The following is a 21,623-nucleotide window of genomic DNA, read 5'->3' on the forward strand; positions in this document are numbered from 1 at the left end:
GTCAAGAGGAGTGGGCCAAAATTCCAGCAAACTATTGTAGAAAGCTTTAGGAAGTGTATGTATACTTCTGACTTTGATGAAAGTGATAAAAAAAAAATACATAAAAATTCTCCCTCGCTCAATTCTGACATTTAACAAATGCAAAAAATATGTTAATATGTATTGATCTAAAACAGAAAAAGTTTACTCTGATTTAATGTATGACAGTAAAGAAATAAATGTTTTTGTGGGTTTTTTTTAAGTGTATGTAAATATCTGGTTTCAACTGTATATTTGGGTGGACCAGATAGATAATGTCTATTTATTTAATATTTATTTATTTATGATTTGCCTTCAGTCACCAGCCTTTTTCCCTTTGTTGCTCACTTTAGATCTGCTGTCCTGTCTTCTTCTTCTTCTTCTTCTTCTACTTCAGCAGTTATGGTTAGGTTCAGGATAGGCGTAAAAAGAGTCATAAACACATCTGTGTGGTTCACTTTCTTGTGGCAACCCAGGGGACTTGAACGCCAGATTCACAATGAACATAGGAAACACAGAGACAGCTTAAACAGAAAGTGTTCTTTAATGAAGTAGCTCGGGAAAAGGGTAATGGTACAAACTGCAACTTAGGTTTCTTCCCAGGGGTCTGTCAGCCTTTAGTAGGTGTTGTCCTGGGAGGATTTAAGCAGAGCAAGAGGTTAGTCTTTTTCCTGACCAATATCCTCATTGACTATCAGCTCCTGAAATGTTGCTCTCCTGGGCCTTTGTTACTAACTGTCTCCTCTCTCCCTGCAGCCTTGGGCTGGCTCTCTTAACACCTTCCCTCTGATTACCTGATGGGCTGCAGTTGTGACCAGTGCCATGTGCCAAGTGTCTGCAGTACCTGCACAGGCAGATAGACTCACTTTATCACCTCCCCCAGTCTGAGCCTATGTAAGTAAGTAAGTAAGTACATTTTATTTATACAGCGCTTTTCACAGACAAGGTCACAAAGTGCTTTACAATGTGCATAGACAATAAAACATGGTAAAAATAGTCAATAGAATAAGATACAAGTACAACAGAATCCATTTTCAAATAAATAAAAGACATAGGCTACCCAAAAGCTAGCCTGAACAAGTGAGTCTTCACTTGTCCCTTAAAACAATCCACATTCTCAGCAAACCTAATGCTAGTTGGTAAGGCATTCCAGAGTCTGGGCGCCATGGCCTCAAAGGCTCTGTCCCCACATGTTTTCAGACGAGTGCGTGGCATGACAAGCAGATTTTGATTAACAGACCTGAGAGACCGGGATGGAGTGTGTAAATGAGTTATGTTGGCAAGATAGTCAGGGGCCTGACCATGCAGAGCCCTGTAGGTTATGGTCAGAATTTTGAATTGGATCCTGTAAGTTACAGGAAGCCAGTGAAGGGAGCAGAGTAAAGGGGTGATATGGGTATGCTTGTTTGCTCTTGTAAGAAGCCTAGCAGCAGAATTTTGAATGGACTGCAGGCGGTGAAGGACAGATTTATTGACTGAGGAGAAAAGTGAATTGCAATAGTCAATACGGGAGGAAATGAAAGCATGGATGAGCATCTCCAGTTCTAATTGAGAGACCACAGCCCTTAATTTGCTAATATTGCGTATATGGAAAAAACAGGATTTGGTCAATGATTTGATGTGAGTGTCAAAAGATAGGGATTTGTCAAATATCACCCCAAGGTTCCTTAGACTGGGCCGGACCGCCGATGACAGAGACCCAATGTTCTGCCTGATCAGAGGAATAGCACTGTCTGGTGCTATGATTAAAACCTCAGTCTTGTCTGGGTTCAGCTGCAAAAAGCTTTCAGCCATCCAGTTGTTTATGGTGTCAATGTGATGTATGTCATCTGCATAAAAATGATAAGAAATGTTAAAATTGCGAATAATCTGACCTAGAGGCAACATATATAAAATGAATAATATTGGGCCCAACACTGAACCCTGTGGAACGCCACAAGACAAGGGCGAAGATGCAGAATGGCAGTCCCCAATAGAGACCTCAAAAGTTCTATCTGAAAGATAGGATGCAAACCAGTCCAAGGCAACTCCTGATATGCCCACCCATTCATGCAGTCTCTTAATCATGATATGGTGGTCGACTGTGTCGAAGGCAGAACTAAGGTCTAAAAGTACTAACAAAGAGCATAGACCTACGTCTGAGGCCATCTGAAGGTCATTATGGACTCTCACCAGGGCCATCTCAGTAGAATGTCTCTTCCTATAGCCTGACTGAAATCTGTCATATATCTCCAAATTCTCTAAAACAGCTGTAAGTTGATTAGCCACAGCCTTTTCGAGAATTTTGGACAACAATGGCAGCTTTGAAATAGGGCGATAGTTTTTTAACACTGTTGGGTCCAAATTAGGCTTCTTTAGTATAGGTTGGATAATAGCATGTTTTAAATAGGGCGGGACACAGCCAGTGGCCAATGAGGAGTTGACAATAGCCACTATACTAGGGCCAATGGCAGGAAGTGCTTTTGAAAATAATGAGGGTGGTATTATATCCAGTTGACAAAAGGACATTTTCATTATGTACCCGCCCCTGTGCCAGATTGGCTGACCCGTTTCCCCTGGTTTGCCACATTCTATATTCAGAGGTAGGGCAATTGGCTCAAACTTTACAGGCATCCTCACTGCCAAACAACTGGAGAATTTTTATCATTCTGTGTTATATAAGGAGTCAATCCTAACACTTGGTTACGGTAAATGCAAAATGGTCAAGTTAAAGGGATTTCATGTGGTGCTCATAGCATCAAATATTAAATATATCAAAATTAGCAGCAAGGTATCAGTTTGAGAAACAGTGACCCATTTACTAAAGATTATCCGCTGACAGTTCTTATTTAATTTAACTTTCTACTGAAGAAGTAAGAACTGTTGGCAGTGAGCTCTGTGGATTATCCAGAGAAATGGGGACACTATTTCTGGAGAAAAAACATGTTGCTGTTGATGTTTTTAAATGTGATGTTTCATAGCTGTTAGCACCACAAACAGAATTCCATTCACTGTCATTGTATTTGGGTAGAGGCAGAAATGTCAGAAATAGATTTGTCAAAATTTGCTCACATAAAGCAAAGTATCTGTATTGCTCAACACCAGTAAAGGTAGGTGGAAAGACATGTTGTCATTTGGGTGGATGTCACATCGACATTAACCTCACTGATAATTTGTCTGCATTTGCAAATGTGAGAAAGAGTTTACACACTTCCATCCTCCAATACAACTTTGATGTTTGAACGCCAAGTCTAAAGCTCTAAAGTGTGTCACTGGTGGCCCGAGGGCCTCCACAGATCTTTTAATGGGGTTGTGTGAAATAAAATCCACATAGTAGGGTCACCGTTTGATGTAATGGCGGAGCATTTAAATAGACACAGGCTGCTGCATAATACTGTATTTGCATTATTATGATTCCTCAGACAGACACCTTATATGCCCTTTCTGTCTCATTCTCTACTGCTGCAACAGCTGCATAACTTATAAGTTGTGTCTGACTTCAGCAACATTATACAGTAATAACATAATAAACAACACGAGCAGCCTTTTCCCTGCGGCTCAGTTATGTCTGAATGATAATAATGATGTGGCAGGCTATCTGCTGCCCCCTGCGGGCTCACAGCGGTACCGACCATGTAATGGATGAAAACCCCCCTCTAATCTCTTTACTGCAGACAGCAGCCTTGTGTGCGCACGCACACACGGACAGTCACAGACATGCAGACATGCACACACCATGGCACACACAGGCTAAATGTGACAGTAAATAAGATTGTTTCATTTGGTACAGAATAGAAATAACACTTCATGTGTTGGTGCAGAGGATAAGGGATAATGTTTTGCCTACTGTGTTGAATCAACAGCATGATAATAATAAAAAATATAACCCTCCAGTTGATTAAAAAATATTTGTTTGTTTTTTTGCAACTAAATCATTAGCGCAGAAATGTTTTGTGATATAAAACAAAAACAATTGATAGCATTTGATTTAAGTCTGATGCAGCCGAGCACCTTATTTTATTATAAGACACAAGTTTTGGTGGGGGATAAAAATTGCTAATTCACCAGAATAAACCGAAGCTGTGAACATAGCATGATGCGTCTGTCAGACTCATGCGCCTGTACGCACGGCACTGAATGCCCTCTCCGGTGATGTGTTAAAGCGGATTGGCCGCTAAAGATACCGGCGCCTGTGTGCGCTCTGTGATTGGCTGCGGCTCTCTGGCCATTACGTTATGCTTACTCCACACACACAGGCAGCTGGAGAGAGGGAAGACGTAATGGTTTGATTCCCTGTGCATTTGCAATGGTCGTCGTTCTGACATTACTCGGCAAATTCCTCAAACGGGAGGTGCAATGAAGGTACGTGATCCATCTGTAGTTCGTCTGCGATCCGGATTCCATTATGATGTAGATGCCTTGTGATTTACGCACGATGCTGCACCGAGAGGCAGGGAATACCTCCATCCAAATGTCAAGTAGATGTGTTTGCGTGCATTTAAACATAATTACATCAACAGGCTTGTGTTAAAATGCAGCATTCACGGTTCGATTTGAACTTGACACCCTGATATCTTCTCGCGGCTGCCCTTCCAGGTCTGTCTGTCTGATTTTTATTTTCCCGGCGAGCTTGCAAGCCTGGAAATGCTTTTCCTGCCTCTCCAGTCGTCCTGATAAACAGTAGGCTATAGGTACAGCCTATGGCCTTGATGAGCCTACTTTGACCTCAGTGTGATAGTTCAGTGACCAAAGCCGCTGGAGCGACGTCCATTCATCGCCAGGCTTTTAATCCGGTCTAATGAGATAGAGACTGCGGTCAGCGAGAGTGAGTGAGTGAGTGAGTGAGTGCGGGGATGTACGGGAGACGTCTCCTTGTGTGCAGAAAGAGAGATTTGCCTCTCAGCTGTGTCAGGAGTCTCCTTCCTGTGTGTGTGTGTTTGTGTGTGTGTGTGTGTGTGTGTGTGTGTGTGTGTGTGTGTGTGTGTGTGTGTGTGTGTGTGTGTGTGTGTGTATATATATATATATATATATATATATATATATATATATACTGTAGCAGAGACAGGCTGCAGCACAGGGTAGGAAAGGTGATGATGCTGCCTGGCAGCTCGAGCTCAGGACGGATAATCATGAAGAAGATGATGGCGATGATGTCATTGGTGCTCTGGTGACAGTCACGGTGAGAGGTGAGGTTGAGGCAGGACTGATAGATTTTTTTTGCAGTTACACTGCTGTTCGGATGCTACTTATTTAAAGCTTATTTAAAGCTGTATTAGTGAGGTGGATGACACCATTTTGCAGAGAAAAACCTCTGTTATTGATAGAGTTGCAAAGTAACAAAGTAGCCTACATATACTTCCACGCTGTTTTGAAGAGACATATCACTCTGCTACATTTCATAGTGAAATTTGGTTTAATGATTTGTGTGCCTGGTCAGAGGGCTTCCCCAAGCAGCTGCTGCAAGCTAAATAGCCAGCTACTGAGCTCTGCTTGATCAGGTATTTTATTTATATAAATGTCCCAACATTTCTGGACTTAAAGGAGGACAAAGTTTAAATGCAGGCCAGTGAAAGTGATATTGGTCTTTTATTTTGTCCAGATAAGTTACTTCCACCAAATCCTCTTTTCAAATACACCATATGTGTTGGAGTAATGCTACTCCTCCATGTTGGTTTTAATTCAGCATTGGGAATTTCAGGGTGGAAAAAATCCATTATTTAGTAATTTGGCTTTCATAAACACATTAAAGGTTTGCATATCACAAAATTAATAGTAAAAAATCTCATCTGGCTGGCTAATCAAAAACATTTGCGGAACTCCCTCCACAACACCGCATACACATTTAAATATTTCTGCAGTTGCAGTTACTTTTAACTAATATGGTTTTACATATAAAACCTACAGGGAGCTCATAAAATATGATGCAGTGAAGAGAATAAACATGCCGGCGGTATATGAAGCCTTTGTAATGGTTACAGTGTTTTGTAGGTTTAGGCCGCGCTGACATGGGACACGATTTTCTGCAGCTCAAACAACAAAAAGTAGCTTTGATCACACACAATGCAACAATAATGTAACATTTAATACATTCTTCATAGTGAATTATTCACTTTTGAATACTGAAGAAGATGTTCTGCAAATACCTTAATATTTACTAATTTTTTATGCAGTAGATCATGCACTTCAATACTGTTTGTCACATTAATGTGGAAGACAAAAGTATAGAGGTGTTTAACTCCTGGTAGACAGCGTGGCATCACTCTTTGTGTCCTCAGGAAAACAAAATGGACGTGATGTTTTATTGACTAATCTGGTTTAAATTGAAAAGCAGATTTTCTGCCCCTGTGGAACGGACAATGTTAGCTAAATTGTGTCAGCAAACATCTCAAAACTGGAAAGACTGCTGTACAATATGTGTTTCAATGCCATTTTAATCAGGGGTAGTCCTATGACTTGGTCTATGAAATATACTTTCTATTGAAAATGCTCTTACAGTTTAATTTTCAATCCAGTGTGGATGCAATTACTCAAAAATCTAGGATGAAATTATAAGATGTAACACTGATGTAGCATAGTGGATCATGCTTATTCCAAATGAGACTGTTATTTTTCAGACACAAATCCAAATTTGAGTTTCAACAGATTCCGGCAGACATCACTGAGCATATATTTGAGTAATGCCTTGTTTAGATAAAATATCATATTTATTCTCATCATTTTTAAAAATTGGAATTTTAGAATTCGTCATAGTAGTTCAGTGGCAACCTTACTCTCCAGTCTCAACAGTGAGGGAGCTGAATTCACTTTTTAACAGTAAAAGAGTGACATTCCAGTTGATGCCAGAGGAAAAAGAAGGTGTGCGGTGGTGGTGGTGGGGGGGTTTCAGCAGAGAGATAGAGGAAATGAAATGCGAGAGACAGACAGTGATGGTTTACACTGAAAACCATCTGTTTGATATATATATATATATATATATATATATATATATATATATATATATATATATATATATATATATATATATATATATATATATATGTGTGTATGTATGTATGTATGTGTGTGTGTGTGTGTGTGTGTGTGTGTGTGTGTGTGTGTGTGTGTGTGTGTGTATGTGTGTGAGTTTTTAGGTGTTAAATTTGTTGTATTAACAAACAAACATTGTGTCTCAATTTAATTTCTAGAAAATTTTATCACGATATACTGTGTATCGCTATCATGAGCTTGACATATACTCCCTGATTGAGATTGTGTCCCTATCACCCACCCGTTGGTTAGACTTATGCGTAATGGAAGAGGGCTGAACTTTCATTAAGCGGGGGGACAAGAGAGAGACAGATTTAACCAAAACAGCAGAGGAAGAGATATCCTGACTTTTGTACCTAGTATGAGGAAACGCTGGATCCTCTATTTCCCACAATGCAACTAAATAGCATTTTCATTAGAACCCCTCTGCCTCCTAAATGCCTATCGTCTATCAAACCCCACACCTCCAGTTTATATTGCAGGCTTTCTGTTAAAAATGTTAAGTCTCAAGGCCAAGCTGAAATGACATCATCAGCCAAAATGACCCCAATGACATCATCAGAGTTTTTTTTGATAGACTTTAATAATCTCCTCCAGAGCCACACAAAACTGTTTTTATAGGCTGTGTACAGGCTCCTTGTTTTTTTCTATTTAAATATGTGCCTCTGTTACTTTTTTGCTGTTTTCCCCTCTCAGTCTTTATGTTTGTTTATGTGCTGGGCTGGGTTATTTGCTGACCCTATTTGATGTTGAGGATCCAGCAGCAGTGTAAGAAATATCTCAATTATTTGGTCCAGACGTGACACTCAAAAGTGTCCGAAAGTGATTGGAACAACAAAAATATAAAAAGTGTTCCCAGAGGTATATCCTAAGTGATTGAGCTGCAGAGAAAATCTAAATGATACAAGTAAAAACAAAACAATGTACCACACGTGATGTTTGCTCTTGTCACTTGTTTGTTCGGGACTCCCTGCCTGCAGAGCTTACAGTGTGCTAATTGAAGTGACAGAGGGAACTCGTGCTGCTGGCTCAAAGCCAAATAGGACTGATTTCGTGGCCAGACTGCAGTGGCTCCTCATCCTGGAGAATGCCGTAAACATTCCTTTTATTGGCTTCACTCCCGTATGAGGGGAGGCTGTATCTGTATCTGTATCTGTATTAGGTCAAGTTTACGCCACAGGCAAATAATTCCAAGTTGTTCTGCATCATGGTTTTATTGAGCACATAAAGCTGGAAGAGTATACTGTATCATGATGAAGTGAGCTGCTTGTGTTAACTTAATTGAACTGATGCATAATAACATTTACAAAATGTACAAAATTGCTGAAAATTTACAGGAAAAGAATTGGCAATGGTTTTAGTATTTGATTAAACCCCTTTTAAGTCATATTTAAAGCAATCATTCCAAGCATTCACTACTTCCTGCTTCTGTGGATTTCATGATCTTCTGTTATTATATCACTGTAAATGAAATATTTTTTTCAGGCTTTGGACTGTTGGTCAGACAAAACAAGCTATTTAAAGATGTCACCTTGGGCTTTGGGTAATGGTGATGAACAATCCAACAAATCATTCTAAGTGTCCAGTTTAATGATACATTTAACCTTTACATGTCCATCCTGACTGTCCCACTGCAGCAGGGGCTATCTCCTTCTTACCCTGACTCCACGTATAGTGCCTCATTCCTAAGATTGCATAACGAATCCCTAAGCAAATGGGTGAGGTCAGATCACAGGGTGTTTGTGACAAGTCCGAGCGGAGTGTTACTTTAAGAAGAGATGTGGCAGGACCCTGTGAATTCCATTGTTTTCCGCAAAGAGCCGGGAACCACAGAGAGCTTACATTATGCTCATGTCAGCTATTGATTCTGCTGGCTGGGGAACAACAGAAGACATATTCTCTCCTCGCTGTCCTCCCCTCCCTCCTCCTCTCATTAGTATGCTCCAAGGAGCCGTGGCTCCCATCACGCCATATTTGCTCCCTGTGCCTGGCCTGTCTTGTGGTCAGCGAACACACCCGACACACTTTAACTTTGCAGGCTGAGTACACTAACTAAAGCTAGTTTGCACGTTTCCTCAGGCTACGCAGAGGAGACATAACATCCATCTCTTCCTATTTGACCCTCACAAGATATTTGTTGTGTGGCTTAGACTATTGGACAATTTGTTTATGAAATGACGCAGTGACTTAGAAATTTAACTCGCAGCTCTCTTTGGAGATTGTCATTAATAGGAGCTTTTAGAGTCTACTTCTGTCTAATTATCTCTAACCTCAAATACTCTCACAGAGCACTCTCAATAATGTGCTGCCCAGTACTTCCCCCCCTCCTCTCTCTCATTCTCATTCATTTTCTCTCTTAACCCATACCAAGGGAGGCTCTCTCCTTAAGCTGTTTTTGGTATTGAGCAAAGTACGTATATATGCTTCAAATCAGTATCATGATAAAAATATTTTTACAAGATTTATTTTTATTTGATTAGGACAATGCACATTAATCAACATTTCTGTAAATGCGCCAGTCCTAGTTACCTAGCACGCATGTCTTTACATTGGGAAGAAACCGGAGTACCCGGAGGAAACCCACGCACATTGTTCATGTACAGACGAGTAACCAATTGTAGGAAATCCTTGGAATAGAGTGCTTGCAAGGCCTCACCGAATGGTTTGATCAAAGATGTGATGCTGTGGCCTTTATAGTCACCGGATCTCAAACAAATTGAACACCTCTAGGAGATTTTGGACCAACGTGTTAGACCCTCCATCGCTCCATCATCAAAACAGGTAAAAAAAGAGGGATTTTCTTTTGGAAGACTGGCGTTTATCCCTCCAAAGTTTCCCAACATGGCAGACTGAACTTTGGGGAAATGTATAGAAAATGATGCACAAGACAAAATTATTCATAAAGAAGATATTCACATTGATGATGATGATGATGATGATGATGATGACACAGAGAGACTAAACGTCTCTGTTAGATGTCTCTGAAAGTTTTAAATGTGTGTACTTATGTGTGTTTGTGTGTGTGTACTCTGAAGGCAGGAGCATCGTCCATGTGGGCGTCATGCTGTGGGCTGCTAAACGAGGTGATGGGCACGGGCACGGTGCGGGCGCAGCAGCCGGGGTTCGGAGCAGGGGCGGGGCCCTTCCGCTTCGCCCCCAGCGCTGGGTACTCCACCTACCCGCCCACCAGCTCAGGGAGCGCCGGACAGCTGTGCAAGGCCTGCGGACTGGCCTTCTCTGTCTTCAGACGCAAGGTAAGCAAGAGCTGTGGGAGTGAAAGTGAAGAGATGCCAGTAGTGGTTTTGATGAGTTTGGTAGTAGATGTACTGTACTGTACATTTTCCAAAGAAAACTATATCTTTTGACTGCTTGGTTTCACTTCACGTCAGCGCTGTATAAAAATCAATTTGCAGACTGGAAACCTGCTTGAGTAATCCTTCACAGTCAACGTTTAGTCAGCTTTTTTTTTTTTTTTCAGAATTATGTAATCATTGCGTGCAGTTGTGACCAGGGACTGTTCCTCATGGTGCATTCAAGGAAACACTGAATTTCATAATTACGGAGTCACTTGCTGAACAGAGATCTTTTTAATGTAAAAAAACAACTTAGAAATAACATTAATGTGGTTCACACTAAAAGTATCCTTTCAATCATCATTTACATCATTTTGTTTCTCTTTCAGGATTAAATCACTGACAAAATATTCATACAGGGTAGGTTGGCTAAACATACAGTACATGCTATTTTACAGCAATGCCCTGTCAACAGAAACGAAATAACAGGAACAGACCTAGCAGAATAACAGCCAGTAAACAAGACGCAGGTTCAATTATGACCATGACAGACAGGTAGAGGATGATTATGTTTGTATAATGTGAAAAGACAACAGGTTGTTCACTGTGATGAAAACCTTATTTTAGGAGGTTTAAAGACTCTGCAAGCTGATTTTCATTTTTGCTGTGGTGAAATGAATGGAAACTAACATCTGTATTAAAGGCAGTGGTGGAAAGTAGCAATACATTTACATAAGTATTGTTCTACTTATGTACAATTTTGAGGCACTTTTACTTTAGTTGAGTATTTCCAGTTTATGCTACTTTAAAGTTAAGGTTACTCCGAAACTGTGTAATTTTTCATCTAATGATCATAAATGACCTGTAACAGCAAACGAGACCAACAGTGAAAAGAATACTATTTTTTTTATAGTTTTTATTAATGCCTTTGCCCAGGTCCGATTTTTCCTGCAAAGTCACAAAATGATTTACGGCAGGTAGACGGTGCTACAGTCACACATTCTGACGGGTCACAAATTTTGGCGTAACACTGGAAAAGCCTATGCAGCCAGGTAAAAGGTAGCAGGAGAGTTCTTTATAGGCCTAATTGTATTTTTATTTTATTTTAGAAGTTATCCGTTGTATTTATGGCTGATACTGGGGCAGGGCCATCACAGAAAAAAATTAAACGAAGAACAACTAAAAGCTAAAAGGGAGAGTGACAGACGACGGGCGAGTCAACTTCAGTCAGGCTTTCAACCGATTGGTGATGAACCAATTACGGGATTGTAAATGATTCAAAACCGACCCCAAATTGGCCCTCAGGTATGTAATATGTCTTTCATTCCTAAAATAACTTTACAATGCGCAATGTGGTTGTACGTTAGTAGCCTATATTAAATGACGTCACCCTTCCCTTTAGCGCCCGTTTTTTATTTATTTTCAGTCCGTGTTTGTGTTGACCTACTATTTATCTTTTCCCTTGTCCCCCTGTCTAAGTTATCTAAGTTATTATTACTTTGGTTGCTACAACAAACTCTTAATGCTGGGTTCGTGACACAGTGATACCCGGTTTATCTGACGATACATCCAAAGTAGGCTAAGTTACCGTATGCAACACTTGAAATACAACAATGCATCTGTAACTTATTCTCTTACTGTAGCCTAAATGAATGATTTTCTGTCTGAGCAAAACATTTATCGCAAATATATGACCTCCCTGTAACGCTAACTCAGTAATACAGTGGGCAGTACAGCACCGTAAAGAAAAGACCTTTACGACAGCAGGACGACTACCACACCTGTCTAAAGCGGCCGCTAGAATCAACACAAACTGAAAGTTACAAATAGCCACTTTAAACGTCCACTCCAATACATTTATTTGTCAACTATAGTCACTACCTTTCAGATTAAAGGGATAGTTAGGATTTTTTGAAGAGGGGTTATATGAGGTACTTATCCATAGTCAGTGTATTACCTACAGTAAATGGCAGTCAGCAGGCCCCCAATTTGAAAAAACAATATCTGTGTGTATGCTATATACCACTTTACCTTTCTGTCAGACAGCTCTTTCCAATGGGGAACAAAAGCCATTATCTATTCTTTCTTCAAAGCCACCAGAGTCCTTTTAGAAAAACTGCATCTTTACCTCTCAGAACGCAGGAGTTGCCGGTCCACCGCTGCCTCGATCTGTTAGTTTGTGTTCTTGTGACTTTGGTGAATCCAACCTAATCCTTTAAAACACCAAACTCAAAAATTTTATATTTTTTTAGGTTTTGGACTGTTAGTCAGACAAACCAAGCTATTTAAAGATGTCCCCTTGGGCTGTGGGTAATGGCTATGATCAATCCAACAAACCATTTTTATGTCCAGTTTAATGATATATTTAACCTTTACAAGTCCGTCCTGACTGTCTCACTGCAAACAGGGGCAACAAAAATGCTAAATCACTGGCATGTTCCTTTAAGAACATGAGCACCATTCATATTCATTTTGGCATTTGCAGGGTCTCTGCACTGCTGAACATGTCAGAGTTTAATGGCAGAGTGTCTGTCTGGCATTGAGACGCACAGAGACACTGATGAAACCGCTGCATTGCCCAGCTTCCTCTCTGCTCGCTGCTTCAGATAGCTCTATCGTCATCCACACACCAGTTGCCTTTCTGACGGCAGGTCAGCTCACTGGAAACACACACAGTTATGTGTCAACGTGATATTTTCATAGTATGAAAATGACACACCGGTGGCTAACAACACACGATTGAAGAAAAATATCTGTTGTAGTGCAAATGTGCTTCTGGTGGAGCAGAGCACATTTGTGCACAAGTGATAAGAAAATGTGTACAGCCATGGCTGACCTGCTTTCCTGCCCATTTGAAGTGTCAATCTACTCCGCTGCTCTGTATCAGTAGACAGTAAAATGTCAAACATCACCAGCTACAGATTATTTCTCTTTTCTTTACTCTTTTTCTAGAAAATAACTCACAGGATATGAGCCACGGTTTCAGATGTTGCTGGTTTGTAAGGTTTTCAAAGGAATATACTCAAAGACAGCTAACTCTAAGAAATACAAAAATGATATGGGGATATGGTTAAAATCATATATATGAATCTGATTATTTTTTTGATATTTATTGATATGATAGCTGATTATTATTTTCACAATCAATCTGTCTATCTACATACAAGTTTGGGAAATAATTAAAAATGGCCATCATCATTTCCCAAAGTAACATTACTTGGCATTTTTGCATCCTAAATTACTACTTAAAAATTCTGCTGATCGACTGGGCTAATTGATTGACTCAACTCAACATATATTCACTGTATGGCAAAAAAAAGCACCGTTACATGTAAACTCATCAAACTGATAAATCCAGTCTTTGGCCTCAGACATAACTCGTCACACATGTAAAATAAAAACCTCAGTAATTCATACAGCTGGTTTTTAATTACATTAGATTAATTATTCTGAACAAAAATATATTGTGAAATTATAACAAAATAAGATCCTGTAGTAAAACCATGTGCTGATGGATTATTCTGGTGCAAATGAAGACAATGTTAATCATTAGTACAAACCCATTTTTCAGAGCTCAAATCAGATAATTGTCAGTAAATGGGTAATGTGCTCATGAAAAGTAGCATGGAGGATAAATGGTTTAATATGCTAACAGAAGTCAGACATCAGGGCCTATTTAGAAATGATGGAAAATTGAGTTTCTTAAAGAAAAAGTATAGCTGATCACATCGCGTCTGTCTTTGACTCTCTTCTCCCTCCAACAGCACATCTGCTGTGATTGTAAGAAGAGTTTCTGCGCCCTGTGCTCGGTGCTGCAGGAGGACCTGCGCTGCTGCACGACCTGCCACCTGCTGCGTGGCACGGCCTTCCAGAGGCCCCGGCTCATGCAGCTCCGAGTGAAAGACCTGCGGCAGTACCTGCTGCTGCGCAACATCCCCACCGACACATGCAGGGAGAAAGAGGACCTGGTTGACTTGGTGCTCTGTCATCAGGGGACGAGGGAAACCCCGAGACCAGTAGCGGAAGAGGACGAGGAGGAAGGGGACGAGGAAGAAGAAGAAGAAGAAGAGGAGGAGGTGGAGGAAGATGGAGAAGACACACATGAGGAGGAAGAGGATGAGGAGGAAGATGAAGGGGGAGATGACACAGACAGTCTGCACTCCCTCCCCCACTCGCTTGCCGCCTCGCCCCCCCCTGCCACGCGCTCTGCCTCCGAACAGTCGGTCCTCTCCGCCTCTCAGGGAGACGTGCTCAGCCCAAGTGACAGCTCAGGGACCACCAGCCAGGTAAGACACACACGCTGCTGTTCAGTGTGTGTCTGCATGCAGAGCTAACACTGCATACTGTGCAGCCACACACAAACATCCGCTCAATCATTCTCTAATTTACAGTACATACGCCATATTTCTTTCACATCTGTCCTCATTCTGTCCAAGATCATTCATTTCTAAGGTGAAATCAGCTTATTTACAAGTGTCAGTGTGACTCTTTTCAGTCAGGAGAAGATTTCTTCCTTTCAACTCCCTGACAAACAAAATAAAGCCCTCTTGTGTATTTCTTTAGATGTCATTGTATTCTTGCCTTTGTGCCGTTTCTGCGTTTTAAAGGCCGGTGGTGCTTTGCTCTGAATGAAGTGTTTCTCCCTTAAAATCTACTAGGCTACATTTCAGTGGATTTTTTTTTTTTAGCCCTCCATTGATATTATGAAAGCTCAGATTTGCAGCGCTGGTCCAGTGTTCAGCAGAATGTGCACATGACAGCTGGAAACAGCTTGTGCATGTGGATGTGTGCATGTGTGCAGAGCCCTCAGACCAGCCAGCGATGCAGCTTAAGCCCTTTGCCTTTTTTAGGTCTGTTACATAGGCTGAGTCTGTTATGTAACAGGCACACAGGTTGAGAACTCCCCACAGCGTCACAGCTGCAACCAAACAACAGAAACACTACAGTACATCCCTCCTCTCATCCCCCCATAGATCATATCTGCGTCCTTCTCTTAGTTTGTGGCACATCCTGTATAGGCTTTCAGATTCTTATGGGTTATTTTGGTTTTTACAACCAAAGGTGAATGTGTGGATATACTCTGCAAAAAAGGCAGTTCACTAACAAGCTAAATATTTGTATCAAACGACTTAATAGTATTTATTGAAACATACAAGTCAGAATTAGGGCAGCAATCTGCTTTACATGTAGTCTGGTTCACCGAATGGAGATTGCTGGGATAAAGCCCTACATCTGCCGCGTGATGTCTCTCTCCTGCAGCTATCACCAGACCAAGCTCAATCTTTTAAGATTGAACATTAGTCTGGGGAGTCTGCTCTGTATTTTCTCTTTCGGCTTGATGAATGTAAACAAAAAGCTGCTTGGTCGCTTCTCTATCATCATTGTGTTAAACCCAACAATAGCGCGCCAGGTGGATAAGCCAGTTTGTGATTGGTCCCCGCAAAATTGTAACAGAAGCAGGATAGATAAACATACAGGTTTCCAGCCTGAGCTGCAGCTCGAGCTGGGTTTACCCAGTCTAGCTATCACCACTATATATTTAGCAATGGGACTATCACTGTATCCGGGGCTTTCTGCCGCCCAGGACAGTTGTGATTGTTTTAAACAAATACAAACAAGCCAGAGTGTTTTTTCCCCTATCCCAGAATTCATAAGCGGTGTAGCCAGATAGTATGGTCTGGCTACACCGCTTATGAATTCTGGGATAGGGGAAATGCAAGACAACCTTTTGTCCAACTAGATTTTAAATCTGAAATCTGATCCTATATCCTACTTCCCTGACTTGGATACACAGTTTCTGCAATGAAGACTACTTTGAATCCATACAACAAAACAAAATTATGCAATGTTGTTTTTTTTTTAACACAGTTTATTGAACTAACCAATTCCTTCTAGTATCAGTTACCTTAAAACAGGTTTAATATTCTAATGTAAATGGTGCTTGACAAGATTACTGGATGAGGAAAAATACAATATCAACATTCTGAAATAAGATATTATAGCTTTATTGAATTGACTTGAAAAGGAAAACAAAGGAAACTTGAAAGGAAATAAATCTGCCCATGATTGTCTATTCCCATGTATATTTTGATGCAGATGAAACAGTTACTATTTCTAAAATAACACATTTAGCAGTTGGTGCAGCCTTGACAGAAGTAGGCTCTGCACTCTCTGAGTGCTTTCTAGTACTTTTACATGTTTGAAATGGTCGAATGAGATCTAACATCAAGTCAAAAAACTTTGTGCTCCGGTGAGGTTTGGCACTTTGCTTGTGTCGGTGCTGCTGCTCTTGTCTCTGAGGAGTTTAGCCTGAGCAAAAGCATGATGTCTGGGTGAGGGGCAGGCATCTGGCACCACGACGCGGACGGATACATTATTAAAGCATCTTCATTCGAGGAAGATGATTGGTCTGCTGGAATGTGCCGAAAGAGATGTACAGAAACAGACTGCACTCCAGTATCACACAGTTACAGCTTATTTCAACCCTTCACATGCTCTCTTTTGTCAAGCAGATAAAAGAATAAAGAGGATGATATCTTCTCCTCAATGGACATAAGTGGCTGAGATAATACGGAGCTATACACTCATACCGAACAGTGTCTGCTAGTACAGACAGCCGCTCCATTTACTCCCCTTTCATCCAGCAAATTCCCAACCTCCACCTTCAAAGAGAATAATTAACCGCTGAGTTAGGAGCAGCTGAGTCAGTATTATAACATCTCTATTCTTTGATGACATATCGAAACAATTGCAATTTAAAGAAGTGGATTGCAGAGAGCTGTGAAGTCATTTTTTTTTTTTATCATGGTAGGCATACAGTATGGAGCTAGAAGAAACTATGAATTGTCATCAGGCTCAGTATATATTTTGATAGTGTTGAGCAATGTAATGTGATCATCTTAATGAGACAAACAAATATGGGTCAATTTATTATTTTTCTTGTCGGTTCAGCTGCCTCAAATATGCAATGAGGAGATTCTTTTAAACTACAAAAAAAGTAATATTTTTACATGCCATTCGACTTTGACACGTGCTGCATTCATTTTGCTCAAACAGCACATGTTTTAAGTGCACTGATTTGATATTTGGTGATTAAACCGTAAAAGCAATGTGTTTTAATAGGCCGACCAGTGAGATTAATGCTGTAATCAGAATTTAAACTAACTTAAATGAACTTCAGCGTGTTGATTTCTACTCAAACAGGAGCAGGAGGATACTCCAACAGCTTCTCTCTTGAACCTGGAGCCCACTGAACATTTCGTGGAGGTACAACACTTGTTTTGCACATTTTCAGTACTAAATAGTGTTAATAGTGGAAGAACAAAGATTATTGTAGTGTTGACAAGGCAGGGAATGCAGGCCGTATTGTTGACTGCAGCTCTGTGTAACCCTCTGATTGTAGGTCAGTCCGGCGACGCAGAGGAGGATCAGAGCCTCGCTGTCTGATCTGGACAATGAAGAGGCGATAGAAAACCTCTCCGTCCGCCAGCTGAAAGAGATTCTTGCCAGGAACTTTGTCAATTACTACGGCTGCTGCGAGAAGTGGGAGCTGCTGGAGCGAGTGCATCGACTCTACAGAGAAAATGAGCAGAACAGGAAATCCAGTAAGAATTGTACAATTATACTATATTTTTTTGCATCTAAAGGTCACATTTTGACCTTTTAATGTTTTGTATGATTAAAAAACAAAAATACCCTTTTTTCTTCTTTTCTTTTAGTGGAAAATGTGAGCATAACTGCAGGTAATTATTGTTGTTTGATTAGCATATTTCCCAGGTTTAAACTATGTCATTGTCATTTAATGTGAACACTAAGATTAACATATTAAATCTACATGCAAGTTCAATTAGCGCCCTCCTGTGATGTGATGTGATTTCAGTGTTGAAAAACGACATTGCTTCAACATTGTTTTACAGAAAAGGGTAATCAATGTTTCTTGAACTAATATATTTTCTTTATTACTGCCCATTCTTACATATAAAGTGGTTGCATATCCTCCACCTCTCTGCAACAGTGGAGTTGGAGGTAAGATGTTTTTATAAAAAGCCACTTCACAGCACCTTTTCCATCTCCTCCATGAACACATACTGTGCATCACACTGATCTTCTGATAACAGTGAAGGCATGCTGTAGCATTTCTACCCACTTGATCCTTTATATCATCCTGCATATTATCACATTACGGTCTCTTGAGTCCTTATCTCCTGCCTGATTCAGTGTCTCCACATTATGTCACTGTTGTTTCTTTTCCAGCGTGCATCATCTCATTTTATTCTGAAGGACAGCCTCTCATCCTGTCATTAATGCACTCTCTAAGAGCTTTTACATCTTGATGAGCCATCATATTACTTCAGTAGCAGCATGTCTCCATCAGGTGTAATTACATTGTCAAGCTTCCTAGAGGCTCTATTGTTGACATAAAGGGCTTGAGGATCATATTAGCCCACTCAATAGTCAGACGTGTAGGGACAGCAGACAGGCTGCAGCTTGATTGGCCTTTTCCCGTCACACAAGATGTAAGCAGCAGGAGCCAGATTTAGGCTTGTGAGCTATTAGCCAGCAGGACATTTAGACATTTAGTCAGACATTTAACTCCTATAAACCAGTGCACTGCCATCATTTGCTGTTGTAAAAAGTAACCGGTCAGATATTGTGAATATTTAACATAGTTGCAAATTTCCAATCCACCTTGTTTTAGAAATTCTTTTTTTGTCCTCTAACTACTCCAATCTATCAAAGTAAAGTCAAGAATGTTACATATTTTAGTTCCCATCAGTTTATCACCACCCTTCATCCAAACATAATTTCTCCCATCTAGTAGTTTGTCCAATTTATATTTCCACTGTACAATAACTTAAAATTGTTTTTTTTAATTTATTCTCAAGTATGAATTACTTTTGTTAGACTACCACATTTCAACAACAGGCCTTACTGAAATTAGCTTGAGCTTGGTTTCAGTTGTCAGAGGGGATCAGATCAGAACGTAACTACTACGTTACCACCAACTGCTCACTAGTTGAAATTCTCTACAGATTTACATGCAAAAGCAGTTTTGCATAAAACCTGTGTAGAATTTGTGACTGTGATACTAAATAACAGCTACAAACCTACCAGAACATTGTGTAGAAGAGAGGATGTACTGCTAATGACCAAACAGTGGTCAATGATGTGGTTATGTTGTTTATTCTCAGACTACAGCAGCCTAAGTTAGGTGCCATTGGACTGTACAGCATCTGTACTACATCATAAAACTTCTTATGTTTAACAACCCTGCAATGAACCATTGTAACCGAAAAATAATTTGTTTTCCATCCACAGATGGTGTCAAAGCTCAGCTGGCTGCTGATGACAACTTGTGTCGCATATGCATGGATGCCATCATCGACTGCGTGCTGCTGGAATGTGGTCACATGGTAACCTGCACCAAATGTGGAAAGAGGATGAGCGAGTGCCCCATCTGCAGGCAGTACGTAGTGCGGGCCGTGCACGTCTTCAAGTCTTAAAACTCTGTGTGTGTGTGTGTGTGTGTGTGTGTGTGTGTGTGTGTGTGTGTGTGTGTGTGTGTGTGTGTGTGTGTGTGTGTGTGTGTGTGTGTGTGTGTGTGTGTGTGTGTGTGTGTGTGTGTGTGTGTGTGTGTGTGTGTGTGTGTGTGTGTGTGTGTGTGTGTGTGTGTGTGTGTGCGTCAGAGCGGCCCTCAGGCGTGCATGCAGCCCGAGCCCTGAATTTATCACTGAGGATGAACTGCTGTGCATGACGTCTCACAGGGCCTAATGCTGCAGCAGGCACGAGCAACTTCCCGGTCTTTGAAACCAGACTGTTGCCTCTGGCCTACCACCGTTTGTTGTCCCCTCTCCCTTACTAACTCATGTTCCAGTCCCACTTCTCCTCCCTGGTGGACCCTCATCAGCTGCACCGGGCCACTCACTCTTTGTCTGTTTGGTCAGTTAAACACACAGCAGAAACCCATGCCATCACTTTCTACTCTCTATTCTCCGTTTAGATTTTACTCGCAGGAGAGGAGAGGAGAGGAGGTGGTCCCATGGATACTTAAAGTGGCTCGGGTTGTTCTGTGTGGTCCAGAGAAGCAGAAAAATATAAGATCGCAGGGTTAGAGTCAATATGGTTTACACAGTCATGCCACATGACGCTGTGTTATCTCCCTCAGTGTTCTTTTAGGATGTGCAATATCAGAAAAAAAGAGATTTACATGTGTTTTATTAAGCGTCTATTTGTTAATCCGAACACCACATGCACCGGGTCATCTCGTCTCACACACAGGGGGGTGCAAGGTGCCAAACGCCATGCCTTTTGATCGATTTTTGTTTAGGATTTCACGGTATATGCATCTCATAACCAGCAAGCTTGGTGTGATAGTTTACTCTTTTTTTTTTTTTTTTTTCTCAAATGAACTTTAGGAAATAAAGTGTATACAAGTAAACATTTTTAACACTTGCTGTGTGAAGGATGTGATTGTTTCCTCATCTAGAATTAAGTGCACAGATGTGATTTCTGCCGAAGATACGAACAAGGAAAACTGCTGCTTGATCACACCACGTGCTGCACTACATTCCTGCTATTGCGCGTGAAGGTTAATTCGTCACCTTTGAAACAGCAGCTGACAACAAAAAGAAAATTGAACTCAAGGCCAAATTACTAGCTTTTTTCTGGGCTTTCAAATTTTACGGCTTCATCAGCAGGAGTTTGCTCAGTTGTCATGGAGATGGGTCAGCTTCCGTGACTTAAGGTGGTCGTATATGACGGGGAGATCATGTGAATGGCCTCATCCTTCTCCTGAGGAAGAGAGGAGAAGGAGATAGGAAAAAGCTAATTAGTGGACCTTAAGTGAAGCTTTTTTTGTACTATTTTTATCAAAGACTCATCCCTCTTTCATTTGAAATAACTGCCACCAAGCAATACCATTTAGTTTCCAAGTCTACCAAGTGTCTTTTGCTTTGATTGTGTTGTCTGTTAATGTGTCGAATCTTAGGTAGGTGACAGGTGCTACTTCCTCTTTTCTGAGTGTAACATCAGCATACCTGTTGTCATATTGTCAAGGTGTCCTTCCAAATATCCATCACAAAGTGAGAGGTAGAGGAAGCCTGGTTTACTTTAACCTGTTATGCAATTAAACTTTGTTTTCTTGTCACGAGATCCAGTTAACTCAGATGTCACTAAAATATCTGTGTGTACAGTATGCCTGTGGTACGTTTAAAAAAATAAAAAAATAAAAAAGAAGCTGAATTATTGCTGTTAAGTGAATCGCATATATACAGTAGCTTATATTGTTGCTTACTGATAAGTCATTAA

At 40.7% G+C, this 21,623-nt stretch overlaps 1 protein-coding gene across 8 annotated transcripts; it reads left to right on the top strand.

Annotated features, from left to right (window-relative positions):
* The first annotated feature begins 765 nt into the window (after positions 1 to 765).
* rnf34b (ring finger protein 34b) lies at positions 766 to 19,854 on the top strand. 8 transcript variants are annotated; one of them, XM_028601667.1, is made up of 8 exons: positions 766 to 924; positions 10,059 to 10,277; positions 14,081 to 14,602; positions 17,520 to 17,582; positions 17,719 to 17,920; positions 18,035 to 18,058; positions 18,300 to 18,341; positions 19,635 to 19,854. In XM_028601667.1, the coding sequence occupies exons 2-8, from the start codon at positions 10,074 to 10,076 to the stop codon at positions 19,817 to 19,819; spliced, it is 1,242 nt and encodes a 413-aa protein (XP_028457468.1). In that variant the 5' UTR covers positions 766 to 924; positions 10,059 to 10,073; the 3' UTR covers positions 19,820 to 19,854. The 8 variants fall into 8 exon arrangements, with proteins under 8 accessions (XP_028457468.1, XP_028457467.1, XP_028457469.1 ...); XM_028601666.1 differs by having other exon boundaries at positions 766 to 920; XM_028601668.1 differs by having other exon boundaries at positions 766 to 916.
* Positions 19,855 to 21,623: the final 1,769 nt, after the last annotated feature.

This window comes from Perca flavescens, chromosome 16 (genome assembly GCF_004354835.1).
Source record: "Perca flavescens isolate YP-PL-M2 chromosome 16, PFLA_1.0, whole genome shotgun sequence".
Lineage (NCBI taxonomy): Eukaryota > Metazoa > Chordata > Actinopteri > Perciformes > Percidae > Perca > Perca flavescens.

Coding starts and splice junctions, on each gene's coding strand:
- rnf34b (XM_028601664.1), top strand. Junction 14,603..17,519: donor GCTCAGGGACCACCAGCCAG/GTAAGACACACA, acceptor CTACTCAAACAG/GAGCAGGAGGATACTCCAAC. Junction 18,342..19,634: donor CTGCAACAGTGGAGTTGGAG/GTAAGATGTTTT, acceptor TTCCATCCACAG/ATGGTGTCAAAGCTCAGCTG.